Here is a 20,000-nt window from a genome sequence, read left to right on the forward strand (position 1 = left end):
CAGTCGAGTCATTATTATATCAGCACTGACTGACTTACAGGTGAGTCATTATTATATCAGCACTGACTTACAGGCAAGTCATTATTATATCAGCACTGACTGACTTACAGGCGAGTCATTATATCAGCACTGACTGACTTACAGGTGAGTCATTATTATATCAGCACTGACTGACTTACTGGTGAGTCATTATTATATCAGCACTGACTTACAGGCGAGTCATTATTATATCAGCACTGACTTACAGGTGAGTCATTATTATATCAGCACTGAATGACTTACAGGTGAGTCATTATTATATCAGCACTGACTTACAGGTGAGTCATTATTATATCAGCACTGACTTACAGGCGAGTCATTATTATATCAGCACTGACTTACAGGTGAGTCATTATTATATCAGCACTGACTTACAGGCGAGTCATTATTATATCAGCACTGACTGACTTACAGGTGAGTCATTATTATATCAGTACTGACTGACTTACAGGTGAGTCATTATTATATCAGCACTGACTGACTTACAGGTGAGTCATTATTATATCAGCACTGACTGACTTACAGGCGAGTCATTATTATATCAGCACTGACTGACTTACAGGCGAGTCATTATTATATCAGCACTGACTGACTTACAGGTGAGTCATTATTATATCAGCACTGACTGACTTACAGGTGAGTCATTATTATATCAGCACTGACTGACTTACAGGTGAGTCATTATTATATCAGCACTGACTTACAGGTGAGTCATTATTATATCAGCACTGACTGACTTACAGGTGAGTCATTATTATATCAGCACTGACTGACTTACAGGTGAGTCATTATTATATCAGCACTGACTGACTTACAGGTGAGTCATTATTATATCAGCACTGACTGACTTACAGGTGAGTCATTATTATAGCAGCACTGACTGACTTACAGGTGAGTCATTATTATATCAGCACTGACTTACAGATGAGTCATTATTATATCAGCACTGACTGACTTACAGGTGAGTCATTATTATGTCAGCACTGACTTACAGGTGAGTCATTATTATATCAGCACTGACTTACAGGCGAGTCATTATTATATCAGCACTGACTGACTTACAGGTGAGTCATTATTATATCAGCACTGACTTACAGGCAAGTCATTATTATATCAGCACTGACTGACTTACAGGCGAGTCATTATATCAGCACTGACTGACTTACAGGTGAGTCATTATTATATCAGCACTGACTGACTTACTGGTGAGTCATTATTATATCAGCACTGACTTACAGGCGAGTCATTATTATATCAGCACTGACTTACAGGTGAGTCATTATTATATCAGCACTGACTGACTTACAGGTGAGTCATTATTATATCAGCACTGACTTACAGGTGAGTCATTATTATATCAGCACTGACTTACAGGCGAGTCATTATTATATCAGCACTGACTTACAGGTGAGTCATTATTATATCAGCACTGACTTACAGGCGAGTCATTATTATATCAGCACTGACTGACTTACAGGTGAGTCATTATTATATCAGTACTGACTGACTTACAGGTGAGTCATTATTATATCAGCACTGACTGACTTACAGGTGAGTCATTATTATATCAGCACTGACTGACTTACAGGCGAGTCATTATTATATCAGCACTGACTGACTTACAGGCGAGTCATTATTATATCAGCACTGACTGACTTACAGGTGAGTCATTATTATATCAGCACTGACTGACTTACAGGTGAGTCATTATTATATCAGCACTGACTGACTTACAGGTGAGTCATTATTATATCAGCACTGACTGACTTACAGGCGAGTCATTATTATATCAGCACTGACTGACTTACAGGTGAGTCATTATTATATCAGCACTGACTGACTTACAGGTGAGTCATTATTATATCAGCACTGACTTACAGGTGAGTCATTATTATATCAGCATTGACTTACAGATGAGTCATTATTATATCAGCACTGACTTACAGGTGAGTCATTATTATAGCAGCACTGACTGACTTACAGGTGAGTCATTATTATATCAGCACTGACTTACAGGTGAGTCATTATTATATCAGCACTGACTGACTTACAGGTGAGTCATTATTATATCAGCACTGACTTACAGGTGAGTCATTATTATATCAGCACTTACTGACTTACAGGTGAGTCATTATTATATCAGCACTGACTGACTTACAGGTGAGTCATTATTATAGCAGCACTGACTGACTTACAGGTGAGTCATTATTATAGCAGCACTGACTGACTTACAGGTGAGTCATTATTATATCAGCACTGACTTACAGGTGAGTCATTATTATATCAGCACTGACTGACTTACAGGTGAGTCATTATTATATCAGCACTGACTTACAGGCGAGTCATTATTATATCAGCACTGACTGACTTACAGGCGAGTCATTATTATTTCAGCACTGACTGACTTACAGGTGAGTCATTATTATATCAGTACTGACTGACTTACAGGTGAGTCATTATTATATCAGCACTGACTTACAGGTGAGTCAATATTATATCAGCACTGACTGACTTACAGGTGAGTCATCATTATATCAGCACTGACTTATAGGTGAGGCATTATTATATCAGTACTGACTTACAGGTGAGTCATTATTATATCAGTACTGACTGACTTACAGGTGAGTCATTATTATATCAGTACTGACTTACAGGTGAGTCATTATTATATCAGTACTGACTGACTTACAGGTGAGTCGTTATTATATCAGCACTGACTTACAGGTGAGTCATTATTATATCAGTACTGACTTACAGGTGAGTCATTATTATATCAGCACTGACTTACAGGTGAGTCATTATTATATCAGTACTGACTTACAGGTGAGTCATTATTATATCAGTACTGACTGACTTACAGGTGAGTCATTATTATATCAGCACTGACTTACAGGTGAGGCATTATTATATCAGCACTGACTTACAGGTGAGTCATTATTATATCAGCACTGACTTACAGGTGAGTCATTATTATAGCAGCACTGAATTACAGGTGAGTCATTATTATATCAGCACTGACTTACAGGTGAGTCATTATTATATCAGCACTGACTTACAGGTGAGTCATTATTATAGCAGCACTGAATTACAGGTGAGTCATTATTATATCAGCACTGACTTACAGGTGAGTCATTATTATAGCAGCACTGACTGACTTACAGGTGAGTCATTATTATATCAGCACTGACTGACTTACAGGTGTTGTCATTATTATATCAGCACTGACTTACAGGTGAGTCATTATTATATCAGCACTGACTGACTTACAGGTGAGTCATTAGTATATCAGCACTGACTGACTTACAGGTGAGTCATTATTATATCAGCACTGACTGACTTACAGGTGAGTCATTATTATATCAGCACTGACTGACTTACAGGTGAGTCATTATTATAGCAGCACTGACTGACTTACAGGTGAGTCATTATTATATCAGCACTGACTTACAGATGAGTCATTATTATATCAGCACTGACTGACTTACAGGTGAGTCATTATTATGTCAGCACTGACTTACAGGTGAGTCATTATTATATCAGCACTGACTTACAGTCGAGTCATTATTATATCAGCACTGACTGACTTACAGGTGAGTCATTATTATATCAGCACTGACTTACAGGCAAGTCATTATTATATCAGCACTGACTGACTTACAGGCGAGTCATTATATCAGCACTGACTGACTTACAGGTGAGTCATTATTATATCAGCACTGACTGACTTACTGGTGAGTCATTATTATATCAGCACTGACTTACAGGCGAGTCATTATTATATCAGCACTGACTTACAGGTGAGTCATTATTATATCAGCACTGAATGACTTACAGGTGAGTCATTATTATATCAGCACTGACTTACAGGTGAGTCATTATTATATCAGCACTGACTTACAGGCGAGTCATTATTATATCAGCACTGACTTACAGGTGAGTCATTATTATATCAGCACTGACTTACAGGCGAGTCATTATTATATCAGCACTGACTGACTTACAGGTGAGTCATTATTATATCAGTACTGACTGACTTACAGGTGAGTCATTATTATATCAGCACTGACTGACTTACAGGTGAGTCATTATTATATCAGCACTGACTGACTTACAGGCGAGTCATTATTATATCAGCACTGACTGACTTACAGGCGAGTCATTATTATATCAGCACTGACTGACTTACAGGTGAGTCATTATTATATCAGCACTGACTGACTTACAGGTGAGTCATTATTATATCAGCACTGACTGACTTACAGGTGAGTCATTATTATATCAGCACTGACTTACAGGTGAGTCATTATTATATCAGCACTGACTGACTTACAGGTGAGTCATTATTATATCAGCACTGACTTACAGATGAGTCATTATTATATCAGCACTGACTGACTTACAGGTGAGTCATTATTATGTCAGCACTGACTTACAGGTGAGTCATTATTATATCAGCACTGACTTACAGGCGAGTCATTATTATATCAGCACTGACTGACTTACAGGTGAGTCATTATTATATCAGCACTGACTTACAGGCAAGTCATTATTATATCAGCACTGACTGACTTACAGGCGAGTCATTATATCAGCACTGACTGACTTACAGGTGAGTCATTATTATATCAGCACTGACTGACTTACTGGTGAGTCATTATTATATCAGCACTGACTTACAGGCGAGTCATTATTATATCAGCACTGACTTACAGGTGAGTCATTATTATATCAGCACTGACTGACTTACAGGTGAGTCATTATTATATCAGCACTGACTTACAGGTGAGTCATTATTATATCAGCACTGACTTACAGGCGAGTCATTATTATATCAGCACTGACTTACAGGTGAGTCATTATTATATCAGCACTGACTTACAGGCGAGTCATTATTATATCAGCACTGACTGACTTACAGGTGAGTCATTATTATATCAGTACTGACTGACTTACAGGTGAGTCATTATTATATCAGCACTGACTGACCTACAGGTGAGTCATTATTATATCAGCACTGACTGACTTACAGGCGAGTCATTATTATATCAGCACTGACTGACTTACAGGCGAGTCATTATTATATCAGCACTGACTGACTTACAGGTGAGTCATTATTATATCAGCACTGACTGACTTACAGGTGAGTCATTATTATATCAGCACTGACTGACTTACAGGTGAGTCATTATTATATCAGCACTGACTGACTTACAGGCGAGTCATTATTATATCAGCACTGACTGACTTACAGGTGAGTCATTATTATATCAGCACTGACTGACTTACAGGTGAGTCATTATTATATCAGCACTGACTTACAGGTGAGTCATTATTATATCAGCATTGACTTACAGATGAGTCATTATTATATCAGCACTGACTTACAGGTGAGTCATTATTATAGCAGCACTGACTGACTTACAGGTGAGTCATTATTATATCAGCACTGACTTACAGGTGAGTCATTATTATATCAGCACTGACTGACTTACAGGTGAGTCATTATTATATCAGCACTGACTTACAGGTGAGTCATTATTATATCAGCACTTACTGACTTACAGGTGAGTCATTATTATATCAGCACTGACTGACTTACAGGTGAGTCATTATTATAGCAGCACTGACTGACTTACAGGTGAGTCATTATTATAGCAGCACTGACTGACTTACAGGTGAGTCATTATTATATCAGCACTGACTTACAGGTGAGTCATTATTATATCAGCACTGACTGACTTACAGGTGAGTCATTATTATATCAGCACTGACTTACAGGCGAGTCATTATTATATCAGCACTGACTGACTTACAGGCGAGTCATTATTATTTCAGCACTGACTGACTTACAGGTGAGTCATTATTATATCAGTACTGACTGACTTACAGGTGAGTCATTATTATATCAGCACTGACTTACAGGTGAGTCAATATTATATCAGCACTGACTGACTTACAGGTGAGTCATCATTATATCAGCACTGACTTATAGGTGAGGCATTATTATATCAGTACTGACTTACAGGTGAGTCATTATTATATCAGCACTGACTGACTTACAGGTGAGTCATTATTATATCAGTACTGACTTACAGGTGAGTCATTATTATATCAGTACTGACTGACTTACAGGTGAGTCGTTATTATATCAGCACTGACTTACAGGTGAGTCATTATTATATCAGTACTGACTTACAGGTGAGTCATTATTATATCAGCACTGACTTACAGGTGAGTCATTATTATATCAGTACTGACTTACAGGTGAGTCATTATTATATCAGTACTGACTGACTTACAGGTGAGTCATTATTATATCAGCACTGACTTACAGGTGAGGCATTATTATATCAGCACTGACTTACAGGTGAGTCATTATTATATCAGCACTGACTTACAGGTGAGTCATTATTATAGCAGCACTGAATTACAGGTGAGTCATTATTATATCAGCACTGACTTACAGGTGAGTCATTATTATATCAGCACTGACTGACTTACAGGTGAGTCATTATTATATCAGCACTGACTGACTTACAGGTGAGTCATTATTATAGCAGCACTGACTGACTTACAGGTGAGTCATTATTATATCAGCACTGACTTACAGATGAGTCATTATTATATCAGCACTGACTGACTTACAGGTGAGTCATTATTATGTCAGCACTGACTTACAGGTGAGTCATTATTATATCAGCACTGACTTACAGTCGAGTCATTATTATATCAGCACTGACTGACTTACAGGTGAGTCATTATTATATCAGCACTGACTTACAGGCAAGTCATTATTATATCAGCACTGACTGACTTACAGGCGAGTCATTATATCAGCACTGACTGACTTACAGGTGAGTCATTATTATATCAGCACTGACTGACTTACTGGTGAGTCATTATTACATTAGCACTGACTTACAGGCGAGTCATTATTATATCAGCACTGACTTACAGGTGAGTCATTATTATATCAGCACTGAATGACTTACAGGTGAGTCATTATTATATCAGCACTGACTTACAGGTGAGTCATTATTATATCAGCACTGACTTACAGGCGAGTCATTATTATATCAGCACTGACTTACAGGTGAGTCATTATTATATCAGCACTGACTTACAGGCGAGTCATTATTATATCAGCACTTACTGACTTACAGGTGAGTCATTATTATATCAGCACTGACTGACTTACAGGTGAGTCATTATTATAGCAGCACTGACTGACTTACAGGTGAGTCATTATTATATCAGCACTGACTTACAGGTGAGTCATTATTATATCAGCACTGACTGACTTACAGGTGAGTCATTATTATATCAGCACTGACTTACAGGCGAGTCATTATTATATCAGCACTGACTGACTTACAGGCGAGTCATTATTATTTCAGCACTGACTGACTTACAGGTGAGTCATTATTATATCAGTACTGACTGACTTACAGGTGAGTCATTATTATATCAGCACTGACTTACAGGTGAGTCAATATTATATCAGCACTGACTGACTTACAGGTGAGTCATTATTATATCAGCACTGACTTACAGGCGAGTCATTATTATATCAGCACTGACTGACTTACAGGTGAGTCATTATTATATCAGCACTGACTGACTTACAGGTGAGTCATTATTATATCAGCACTGACTTACAGGTGAGTCATTATTATATCAGCACTGACTGACTTACAGGTGAGTCATTATTATATCAGCACTGACTGACTTACAGGTGAGTCATTATTATATCAGCACTGACTTACAGGCGAGTCATTATTATATCAGCACTGACTGACTTACAGGCGAGTCATTATTATTTCAGCACTGACTGACTTACAGGTGAGTCATTATTATATCAGCACTGACTTACAGGCGAGTCATTATTATATCAGCACTGACTGACTTACAGGCGAGTCATTATTATTTCATCACTGACTGACTTACAGGTGAGTCATTATTATATCAGTACTGACTGACTTACAGGTGAGTCATTATTATATCAGCACTGACTTACAGGTGAGTCAATATTATATCAGCACTGACTGACTTACAGGTGAGTCATTATTATATCAGCACTGACTTACAGGCGAGTCATTATTATATCAGCACTGACTGACTTACAGGTGAGTCATTATTATATCAGCACTGACTGACTTACAGGTGAGTCATTATTATATCAGCACTGACTTACAGGTGAGTCATTATTATATCAGCACTGACTGACTTACAGGTGAGTCATTATTATATCAGCACTGACTGACTTACAGGTGAGTCATTATTATATCAGCACTGACTTACAGGCGAGTCATTATTATATCAGCACTGACTGACTTACAGGCGAGTCATTATTATTTCAGCACTGACTGACTTACAGGTGAGTCATTATTATATCAGCACTGACTTACAGGCGAGTCATTATTATATCAGCACTGACTGACTTACAGGCGAGTCATTATTATTTCATCACTGACTGACTTACAGGTGAGTCATTATTATATCAGTACTGACTGACTTACAGGTGAGTCATTATTATATCAGCACTGACTTACAGGTGAGTCAATATTATATCAGCACTGACTGACTTACAGGTGAGTCATTATTATATCAGCACTGACTTACAGGCGAGTCATTATTATATCAGCACTGACTGACTTACAGGTGAGTCATTATTATATCAGCACTGACTGACTTACAGGTGAGTCATTATTATATCAGCACTGACTTACAGGTGAGTCATTATTATATCAGCACTGACTGACTTACAGGTGAGTCATTATTATATCAGCACTGACTTACAGGTGAGTCATTATTATATCAGCACTGACTTACAGGCGAGTCATTATTATATCAGCACTGACTTACAGGTGAGTCATTATTATATCAGCACTGACTTACAGGTGAGTCATTATTATATCAGCACTGACTGACTTACAGGTGAGTCATTATTATATCAGCACTGACTTACAGGTGAGTCATTATTATATCAGCACTGACTTACAGGCGAGTCATTATTATATCAGCACTGACTGACTTACAGGTGAGTCATTATTATATCAGCACTGACTGACTTACAGGTGAGTCATTATTATATCAGCACTGACTTACAGGTGAGTCATTATTATATCAGCACTGACTGACTTACAGGTGAGTCATTATTATATCAGCACTGACTTACAGGTGAGTCATTATTATATCAGCACTGACTGACTTACAGGTGAGTCATTATTATATCAGCACTGACTGACTTACAGGTGAGTCATTATTATATCAGCACTGACTTACAGGTGAGTCATTATTATATCAGCACTGACTTACAGGTGAGTCATTATTATATCAGCACTGACTGACTTACAGGTGAGTCATTATTATATCAGCACTGACTGACTTACAGGTGAGTCATTATTATATCAGCACTGACTTACAGGTGAGTCATTATTATATCAGCACTGACTTACAGGCGAGTCATTATTATATCAGCACTGACTGACTTACAGGCGAGTCATTATTATTTCAGCACTGACTGACTTACAGGTGAGTCATTATTATATCAGCACTGACTTACAGGCGAGTCATTATTATATCAGCACTGACTGACTTACAGGCGAGTCATTATTATTTCATCACTGACTGACTTACAGGTGAGTCATTATTATATCAGTACTGACTGACTTACAGGTGAGTCATTATTATATCAGCACTGACTTACAGGCGAGTCAATATTATATCAGCACTGACTGACTTACAGGTGAGTCATTATTATATCAGCACTGACTGACTTACAGGTGAGTCATTATTATATCAGCACTGACTTACAGGTGAGTCATTATTATATCAGCACTGACTGACTTACAGGTGAGTCATTATTATATCAGCACTGACTGACTTACAGGTGAGTCATTATTATATCAGCACTGACTTACAGGCGAGTCATTATTATATCAGCACTGACTGACTTACAGGCGAGTCATTATTATTTCAGCACTGACTGACTTACAGGTGAGTCATTATTATATCAGCACTGACTTACAGGCGAGTCATTATTATATCAGCACTGACTGACTTACAGGCGAGTCATTATTATTTCATCACTGACTGACTTACAGGTGAGTCATTATTATATCAGTACTGACTGACTTACAGGTGAGTCATTATTATATCAGCACTGACTTACAGGTGAGTCAATATTATATCAGCACTGACTGACTTACAGGTGAGTCATTATTATATCAGCACTGACTTACAGGCGAGTCATTATTATATCAGCACTGACTGACTTACAGGTGAGTCATTATTATATCAGCACTGACTGACTTACAGGTGAGTCATTATTATATCAGCACTGACTTACAGGTGAGTCATTATTATATCAGCACTGACTGACTTACAGGTGAGTCATTATTATATCAGCACTGACTGACTTACAGGTGAGTCATTATTATATCAGCACTGACTTACAGGCGAGTCATTATTATATCAGCACTGACTGACTTACAGGCGAGTCATTATTATTTCAGCACTGACTGACTTACAGGTGAGTCATTATTATATCAGCACTGACTGACTTACAGGTGAGTCATTATTATATCAGCACTGACTGACTTACAGGTGAGTCATTATTATATCAGCACTGACTTACAGGTGAGTCATTATTATATCAGCACTGACTTACAGGTGAGTCATTATTATATCAGCACTGACTGACTTACAGGTGAGTCATTATTATATCAGCACTGACTGACTTACAGGTGAGTCATTATTATATCAGCACTGACTTACAGGTGAGTCATTATTATATCAGCACTGACTTACAGGTGAGTCATTATTATATCAGCACTGACTGACTTACAGGTGAGTCATTATTATATCAGCACTGACTGACTTACAGGTGAGTCATTATTATATCAGCACTGACTTACAGGTGAGTCATTATTATATCAGCACTGACTTACAGGTGAGTCATTATTATATCAGCACTGACTTACAGGTGAGTCATTATTATAGCAGCTGAAAAACTGATCATCTGAAAAACAAATAAGACAAAACTTTTTTTCATGTTAGATTTGTGACCTGATACTACATCAGACTCTGCATGTTTCTTTCTGAGTGTTTTTCTTTTTCAGTTTGGGTTTGTTCCTGCAGGTGTTTGTGAATTTTGCAAAGCAGCAGTCAGGTGAGGAGGAGGAGGATGTCGTTCATCATCCCAGAGCAGCCAGAGCGAGACGAGAAGCAAAAATCTCACCAATTAAAGCATCTTCAACATAATAATGACTTCATGTAATATCACAACACAACACACACACCATCAACACACACTCACACACTCCTCTACCTGCAAGATCCGTGACTGAGTGAGTGCAGATAATCAGATCTGTGATATATTTATAATAATAAAGATAATTACTGAGCTTGTTGTCATGGACAAGTTAAATATATCTGATATTTATGATGTCATGAAGATTGGAACATCATCAAGACTCCAGTTACATCATCTGTATATATGATCTTTTATTTTTTGCGCTTTCTTTGTATATTTCTTTGTATTTTCCTGCTGAAGCCGTGCCTGTCACACACACACACACACACACACACACACACACACACACACACACACACACACACACACACACACACACACACACACTCTCAATCTGCTGCAGCTATAAAGCCAGAATAAAGCTGTTATTACTCTTTACACTGTTCAGTTTTCTTGTCATTAAGTTTATTCTGAGGTTCAGTTTCCTTTTTTCTCTCATAACTTTTAAACTTTTCTGTCTTTCAGTGAATGAAGGTGTGTGTGTGTGTGTGTGTGTGTGTGTGTGTGTGTGTGTGTGTGTGTGTGTGTGTGTGTGATGTAAAGTGATGTCCTGCATCTCAACGTTTTAATCCAATGAAATGTTTAAATGACACAAGGATTTTTATTTTATTTTATTATTGCTTCTAATCTCAAGATTAAACGAATGTTTATAGAATTACAAAACATTTAAGTTTGTAGAAAATATTGCATTTTATTACAATATAAATATATTTTAGTAAACATTCACCTTTTTGTGGTTTAAAGTTCGGATCCCAGTGACGTTGAGTTTCGTCCCAAACAAACACTCTAATTAGAGTTCTGTTACAGTAACAAACATGCTTCAATAAAATAAAATATAAAGTTATTGTCACTAGTGAAGAGACAGAGCTGTGTTATTTACATGGGTTCAGCAGTTGACAGTTGTCTGGTGTGTGTGTAATGCCACATGCTCAGTTGAACACTGTGTTTGTTCTGTGGTGATGAACACTGTGTTTGTTCTGTGGTGATGAACACTGTGTTTGTTCTGTGGTGATGAACGCTGTGTTTGTTTGTTCTGTGGTGATGAACACTGTTTGTTCTGTGGTGATGAACGCTGTGTTTGTTCTGTGGTGATGAACACTGTGTTTGTTTGCTCTGTGGTGATGAACACTGTGTTTGTTTGCTCTGTGGTGATGCACGCTGTGTTTGTTTGTTCTGTGGTGATGAACGCTGTGTTTGTTCTGTGGTGATGCACACTGTGTTTGTTCTGTGGTGATGAACACTGTGTTTGTTCTGTGGTGATGAACACTGTGTTTGTTCTGTGGTGATGAACACTGTGTTTGTTCTGTGGTGATGAACGCTGTGTTTGTTTGTTCTGTGGTGATGAACACTGTGTTTGTTCTGTGGTGATGAACGCTGTGTTTGTTCTGTGGTGATGAACGCTGTGTTTGTTCTGTGGTGATGAACACTGTGTTTGTTTGCTCTGTGGTGATGAACGCTGTGTTTGTTTGCTCTGTGGTGATGAACACTGTGTTTGTTCTGTGGTGATGAACACTGTGTTTGTTCTGTGGTGATGAACGCTGTGTTTGTTCTGTGGTGATGAACGCTGTGTTTGTTTGTTCTGTGGTGATGAACACTGTGTTTGTTTGTTCTGTGGTGATGAACACTGTTTGTTTGTTTGTTCTGGGGTGATGAACGCTGTGTTTGTTTGTTCTGTGGTGATGAACACTGTGTTTGTTTGTTCTGTGGTGATGAACACTGTTTGTTCTGTGGTGATGAACACTGTGTTTGTTCTGTGGTGATGAACACTGTGTTTGTTTGTTCTGTGGTGATGAACACTTTTTTTGTTCTGTGGTGATGAACGCTGTGTTTGTTTGTTCTGTGGTGATGAACACTGTGTTTGTTCTGTGGTGATGAACACTGTGTTTGTTCTGTGGTGATGAACGCTGTGTTTGTTTGTTCTGTGGTGATGAACACTGTGTTTGTTCTGTGGTGATGAACGCTGTGTTTGTTCTGTGGTGATGAACGCTGTGTTTGTTCTGTGGTGATGAACGCTGTGTTTGTTCTGTGGTGATGAACGCTGTGTTTGTTCTGTGGTGATGAACGCTGTGTTTGTTCTGTGGTGATGAACGCTGTGTTTGTTCTGTGGTGATGAACACTGTGTTTGTTCTGTGGTGATGAACGCTGTGTTTGTTCTGTGGTGATGAACGCTGTGTTTGTTCTGTGGAGATGAACGCTGTGTTTGTTTGTTCTGTGGTGATGAACGCTGTGTTTGTTTGTTCTGTGGTGATGAACGCTGTGTTTGTTTGTTCTGTGGTGATGAACGCTGTGTTTGTTTGTTCTGTGGTGATGAACGCTGTGTTTGTTTGTTCTGGGGTGATGAACGCTGTGTTTGTTTGTTCTGTGGTGATGAACGCTGTGTTTGTTTGTTCTGTGGTGATGAACGCTGTGTTTGTTTGTTCTATGAACACTGTGTTTGTTTGTTCTGTGGTGATGAACACTTTTTTTGTTCTGTGGTGATGAACGCTGTGTTTGTTCTGTGGTGATGAACACTGTGTTTGTTTGTTCTGTGGTGATGAACACTGTTTGTTCTGTGGTGATGAACACTGTGTTTGTTCTGTGGTGATGAACACTGTGTTTGTTCTGTGGTGATGAACGCTGTGTTTGTTCTGTGGTGATGAACGCTGTGTTTGTTCTGTGGTGATGAACGCTGTGTTTGTTCTGTGGTGATGAACACTGTGTTTGTTCTGTGGTGATGAACACTGTGTTTGTTTGTTCTGTGGTGATGAACACTGTGTTTGTTTGCTCTGTGGTGATGAACACTGTGTTTGTTCTGTGGTGATGAATGCTGATAAACACTTCACTGCTACATTTCTCTGGTATTTTGTGAGATATAAAAGGTTTCTGTGTGAGAGTTTTGTCCCAGATCACTAGAGGAACAGAGGAATGATGGCGCTCCTGAGTTCAGGATATTCCCTAAACTCCTGGATGTAGGTTTTGTGTTTTCCTCGAGCCCAGATGGTCATCTGTATGAACGCGATCAAGGTGAACACGGCCACTGAAGAGAGAAATTATGAAGAAAAAACAGGATCATTAACTCCAGAGATTCTCATGTGTGAGAAAGTGTGTGAGAAAGTGTGTGAGAAAGTGTGTGAGAACCTGGAACACACTGCGTCATCACTGTGAGACTGATCCAGGAACCCAACTGCAACAAAAAAAAAAACCCACAGAATTAAAAACAATATAAAGTGTGTATGTGTGGGTGTTTTTCTGTTAGTGTGTGTGTGTGTCTTAGTATGTGTGTGTTAGTGTTTGTGTTATTGTGTCTTATTATATGTGTGTTTGTGTGTGTGTGTGTGTGTGTGTGTGTGTGTGTGTGTGTAACAGACCTCATACGTGTAGTTTGGACAGGAGACGAAGAAGAAGAGCCAGGTGAACGGGTTTTTACTCGGGTATGGAATCTGCATCGGCCTCGATCCTGAAACATCCACACAAAGCGTTCGTCTGTCTGTTTGTCTGTCTGTCTGTCTTTCTTTCTTTCTTTCTTTCTTTCTTTCTTTCTTTCTTTCTTTCTTTCTTTCTTTCTTAATTTCTTTCTGTGATGTTCAAACGTTAAACTCTCACCGTTACAGCTGAGTCGATTCAGAGCGAGATGAATGGAGAAGTTTCCACACTCACACACCTGAGAGATTGGAGCAGACAGAAACATCACAGAACAATCATGGAATCCCATAATATGAATAATTAATCAATTAATAAATGTATTTATTTATAAAAAGCCAAGGATACACACCAGAAATGTAAAGAGTGATGTGTAGATCTGAATTTTTCCGTACACTAATAACACAAAATAGTAAAATTCAGGAGTTTCAGACAGATTCCATAAAGATGATGTTCAGGTCATTAAGAGTCAAGAGAAGTGCACTACAGTGGTGTAAATAGTGGACACTAGGTAGTGAGTGGTAAGTAGTGAGCACTTACTGGGTGTGGTGTAGAGAGGGTGGTTGATGTAGTACGCTAACCACGCTGCAAATCCCCAATAATATAAACAATTCTGAAAAGTAATATTAAACCTCAGTTAACTCCTCCCACAAACTCTGACTGGTGGAAAGTGTCCATAATCTGTCTGTGTTAAGTCCTGACCAACACCAGGGCAATGAGAAATCTGATTCCTGAACCTCAAAAATGCATTTAAATTAAAATTAAAATAAATTAAAAATAGCACTGAAAAATAGGCTGAATAACACTATACAGGAAGACAGGCAGACAGGAAGGCAGACAGACAGACAAGCAGGCAGACAGACAGGCAGACAGACAGGCAGACAGTAAAGCAGACAGACAGGCAGGAAGACAGACAGACAGGCAGGCAGGCAGGCAGACAGACAGACAGACAGGAAGGCAGACAGACAGGCAGGCAGACAGGCAGACAGACGGGCAGGCAGACAGACAGGCAGGCAGGCAGACAAACAGGCAGGCAGACAGACAGACAGGCAGACAGACAGGCAGACAGTCAGACAGACAGGCAGGCAGACAGACAGGCAGACAGACAGACAGACAGGCAGACAGACAGACAGACAGACAGACAGGCAGACAGACAGACAGACAGACAGACAGGCAGACAGGCAGGCAGACAGACAGACAGTAGATATACACACTACATGCTATTATAATGTAATATATAATGAATCATTTTGCTGAATAAATGGTGAAGAATTAATGACCAGTGCGATGGTGTGCAGCGGCAGAGTTCCATGTGAAAAGCGATGGATAAAGATCGTCTCTGCTAATCTCTTTATATAGTGAAGAGTGTGACACACACACGCTAGTCTGCAAGAAAACACAAAAATTACACAGAGAGAACAAATAAACACACACACACACTCTGATCTTAACAGGCAGTAGAGTACAGAGCTCTAATACACTGTTAATACATGTGTAAATTCCTCCTGACCTGACAACAGCATGAGAACTTCGTGTGTAGTCGTACTCATGACTGTAGATAAACGGCAGACGATAATAAAACAGCAGATAAATAAAAAGAGGGCCGATGCTTTCTGACAGAAACACCTGGACACACACACACACACACACACACACACACACACACACACACACACACACACACACACACACACATCAGCAGGCTGCACAGGTATGACAGATGCATGTAGTGTATAGAAGTGTAGTGTGTTGTGTGTATGTGTTTGTACGTGTTGTGTGTATGTGTTTGTACGTGTTGTGTGTAGAGTGTTGTCTGTATGTGTTTGTATGTGTTGTGTGTATGTGTGTGTACGTGTTGTGTGTATGTGTGTGTACGTGTTGTGTGTATGTGTGTGTACGTGTTGTGTGTATGTGTTGTGTGTACGTGTTGTGTGTATGTGTTGTGTGTACGTGTTGTGTGTATGTGTTTGTACGTGTTGTGTGTATGTGTTTGTACGTGTTGTGTGTATGTGTGTGTACGTGTTGTGTGTATGTGTTTGTACGTGTTGTGTGTATGTGTTTGTACGTGTTGTGTGTATGTGTGTGTATGTGTTGTGTGTATGTGTTGTGTGTATGTGTGTGTACGTGTTGTGTGTATGTGTTGTGTGTACGTGTTGTGTGTATGTGTTGTGTGTATGTGTTGTGTGTATGTGTGTGTACGTGTTGTGTGTATGTGTTTGTACGTGTTGTGTGTATGTGTGTGTACGTGTTATGTGTATGTGTGTGTACGTGTTGTGTGTATGTGTTTGTACGTGTTGTGTGTATGTGTTTGTACGTGTTGTGTGTATGTGTGTGTACGTGTTGTGTGTATATGTGTGTACGTGTTGTGTGTATGTGTTGTGTGTATGTGTGTGTATGTGTTGTGTGTATGTGTGTGTACGTGTTGTGTGTATGTGTTGTGTGTATGTGTGTGTACGTGTTGTGTGTATGTGTGTGTACGTGTTGTGTGTATGTGTTTGTACGTGTTGTGTGTATGTGTTGTGTGTAGAGTGTTGTGTGTATGTGTTTGTACGTGTTGTGTGTATGTGTGTGTACGTGTTGTGTGTATGTGTTTGTACGTGTTGTGTGTATGTCTTGTGTGTATGTGTTTGTATGTGTTTGTACGTGTTGTGTGTATGTGTTTGTACGTGTTGTGTGTATGTGTTTGTACGTGTTGTGTGTATGTGTTGTGTGTACGTGTTGTGTGTATGTGTTGTGTGTATGTGTTTGTACGTGTTGTGTGTATGTGTTTGTACGTGTTGTGTGTATGTGTTGTGTGTACGTGTTGTGTGTACGTGTTGTGTGTATGTGTTTGTACGTGTTGTGTGTATGTGTTTGTACGTGTTGTGTGTATGTGTTTGTACGTGTTGTGTGTATGTGTGTGTACGTGTTGTGTGTATGTGTGTGTACGTGTTGTGTGTATGTGTTTGTACGTGTTGTGTGTATGTGTTTGTACGTGTTGTGTGTATGTGTGTGTACGTGTTGTGTGTATGTGTGTGTACGTGTTGTGTGTATGTGTTTGTACGTGTTGTGTGTATGTGTTTGTACGTGTTGTGTGTATGTGTTGTGTGTATGTGTTTGTATGTGTTTGTACGTGTTGTGTGTATGTGTTTGTACGTGTTGTGTGTATGTGTTGTGTGTACGTGTTGTGTGTATGTGTTGTGTGTATGTGTTGGCTTGACGTGTTGTTGTGTATGTGTTTGTCGTGTGGTGTGTATGTGGTGGGTAGTGTGTTTGTACGTGTTGTGTGTATGTGTTTGTACGTGTTGTGTGTATGTGTTGTGTGTACGTGTTGTGTGTATGTGTTTGTACGTGTTGTGTGTATGTGTTTGTACGTGTTGTGTGTAGGGTGTTGTGTGTACGTGTTGTGTGTATGTGTTTGTACGTGTTGTGTGTATGTGTTTGTACGTGTTGTGTGTACGTGTTGTGTGTATGTGTTTGTACGTGTTGTGTGTATGTGTTTGTACGTGTTGTGTGTATGTGTTTGTACGTGTTGTGTGTACGTGTTGTGTGTATGTGTTTGTACGTGTTGTGTGTATGTGTTTGTACGTGTTGTGTGTATGTGTTGTGTGTATGTGTTGTGTGTAGGGTGTTGTGTGTACGTGTTGTGTGTATGTGTTTGTACGTGTTGTGTGTATGTGTTTGTACGTGTTGTGTGTATGTGTTGTGTGTATGTGTTTGTACGTGTTGTGTGTATGTGTTGTGTGTATGTGTTGTGTGTAGGGTGTTGTGTGTACGTGTTGTGTGTATGTGTTTGTACGTGTTGTGTGTATGTGTTGTGTGTACGTGTTGTGTGTATGTGTTTGTACGTGTTGTGTGTATGTGTGTGTACGTGTTGTGTGTATGTGTTTGTACGTGTTGTGTGTATGTGTTTGTACGTGTTGTGTGTATGTGTTGTGTGTACGTGTTGTGTGTATGTGTTTGTACGTGTTGTGTGTATGTGTTTGTACGTGTTGTGTGTATGTGTTGTGTGTATGTGTTTGTACGTGTTGTGTGTATGTGTTTGTACGTGTTGTGTGTATGTGTTTGTACGTGTTGTGTGTATGTGTTTGTACGTGTTGTGTGTATGTGTTGTGTGTATGTGTTTGTACGTGTTGTGTGTAGGGTGTTGTGTGTACGTGTTGTGTGTATGTGTTTGTACGTGTTGTGTGTATGTGTGTGTACGTGTTGTGTGTATGTGTGTGTACGTGTTGTGTGTATGTGTTTGTACCTGTTGTGTGTATGTGTTTGTACGTGTTGTGTGTATGTGTTTGTACGTGTTGTGTGTTTGTGTTGTGTGTATGTGTTTGTACGTGTTGTGTGTATGTGTGTGTATGTGTTGTGTGTAGGGTGTTGTGTGTACGTGTTGTGTGTATGTGTTTGTACGTGTTGTGTGTATGTGTTGTGTGTAGAGTGTTCTGTGTATGTGTTTGTATGTGTTGTGTGTATGTGTGTGTACGTGTTGTGTGTATGTGTGTGTACGTGTTGTGTGTATGTGTGTGTACGTGTTGTGTGTACGTGTTGTGTGTATGTGTTTGTACGTGTTGTGTGTATGTGTTTGTACGTGTTGTGTGTATGTGTGTGTACGTGTTGTGTGTATGTGTTTGTACGTGTTGTGTGTATGTGTTTGTACGTGTTGTGTGTACGTGTTGTGTGTATGTGTTTGTACGTGTTGTGTGTATGTGTTGTGTGTATGTGTGTGTACGTGTTGTGTGTATGTGTTGTGTGTACGTGTTGTGTGTATGTGTGTGTACGTGTTGTGCGTATGTGTGTGTACGTGTTGTGTGTATGTGTTTGTACGTGTTGTGTGTATGTGTGTGTACGTGTTGTGTGTATGTGTGTGTACGTGTTGTGTGTATGTGTTTGTACGTGTTGTGTGTACGTGTGTGTATGTGTGTGTACGTGTTGTGTGTATGTGTTGTGTGTACGTGTTGTGTGTATGTGTGTGTACGTGTTGTGTGTATGTGTTGTGTGTATGTGTGTGTATGTGTTGTGTGTATGTGTGTGTACGTGTTGTGTGTATGTGTTGTGTGTATGTATTGTGTGTACGTGTTGTGTGTACGTGTTGTGTGTACGTGTTGTGTGTATGTGTTGTGTGTATGTGTTGTGTGTATGTGTGTGTACGTGTTGTGTGTGTGTTGTGTGTATGTGTTGTGTGTATGTGTTGTGTGTATGTGTGTGTACGTGTTGTGTGTATGTGTTGTGTGTACGTGTTGTGTGTATGTGTGTGTACGTGTTGTGTGTACGT

The 20,000-nt window shown here is 39.2% G+C and overlaps 2 protein-coding genes across 7 annotated transcripts in view; one reads left to right on the forward strand and one right to left on the reverse strand.

The window, feature by feature from the left end:
* Positions 1-11,734, forward strand: part of abca4b (ATP-binding cassette, sub-family A (ABC1), member 4b) — a 54,232-nt gene extending 42,498 nt beyond the window's left edge. For 5 of the 6 annotated variants that reach the window (XM_047806653.1, XM_047806654.1, XM_047806651.1 and 2 more), the window contains one exon: positions 11,182-11,734. In XM_047806653.1, the coding sequence (XP_047662609.1) occupies positions 11,182-11,304 (123 nt within the window). In that variant the 3' untranslated portion in view covers positions 11,305-11,734. The remainder of the gene's footprint in view (positions 1-11,181) is intronic. The other variant, XR_007139146.1, reaches the window with a different exon arrangement.
* A 2,296-nt stretch (positions 11,735-14,030) lies between these two features.
* Positions 14,031-20,000, reverse strand: part of tecrl2b (trans-2,3-enoyl-CoA reductase-like 2b) — a 10,166-nt gene continuing 4,196 nt past the window's right edge. Inside the window, exons 5-12 of the mRNA XM_027166053.2 lie at positions 16,266-16,381; positions 16,036-16,141; positions 15,296-15,368; positions 15,108-15,151; positions 14,939-14,996; positions 14,704-14,792; positions 14,474-14,519; positions 14,031-14,372 (exon numbers count right to left, since the gene is read on the reverse strand). Of these exons, the coding sequence (XP_027021854.1) occupies positions 14,245-14,372; positions 14,474-14,519; positions 14,704-14,792; positions 14,939-14,996; positions 15,108-15,151; positions 15,296-15,368; positions 16,036-16,141; positions 16,266-16,381 (660 nt within the window). The 3' untranslated portion in view covers positions 14,031-14,244. The remainder of the gene's footprint in view (positions 14,373-14,473; positions 14,520-14,703; positions 14,793-14,938; positions 14,997-15,107; positions 15,152-15,295; positions 15,369-16,035; positions 16,142-16,265; positions 16,382-20,000) is intronic.

The sequence above is a fragment of the Tachysurus fulvidraco genome, chromosome 22 (assembly GCF_022655615.1).
Source record: "Tachysurus fulvidraco isolate hzauxx_2018 chromosome 22, HZAU_PFXX_2.0, whole genome shotgun sequence".
Lineage (NCBI taxonomy): Eukaryota > Metazoa > Chordata > Actinopteri > Siluriformes > Bagridae > Tachysurus > Tachysurus fulvidraco.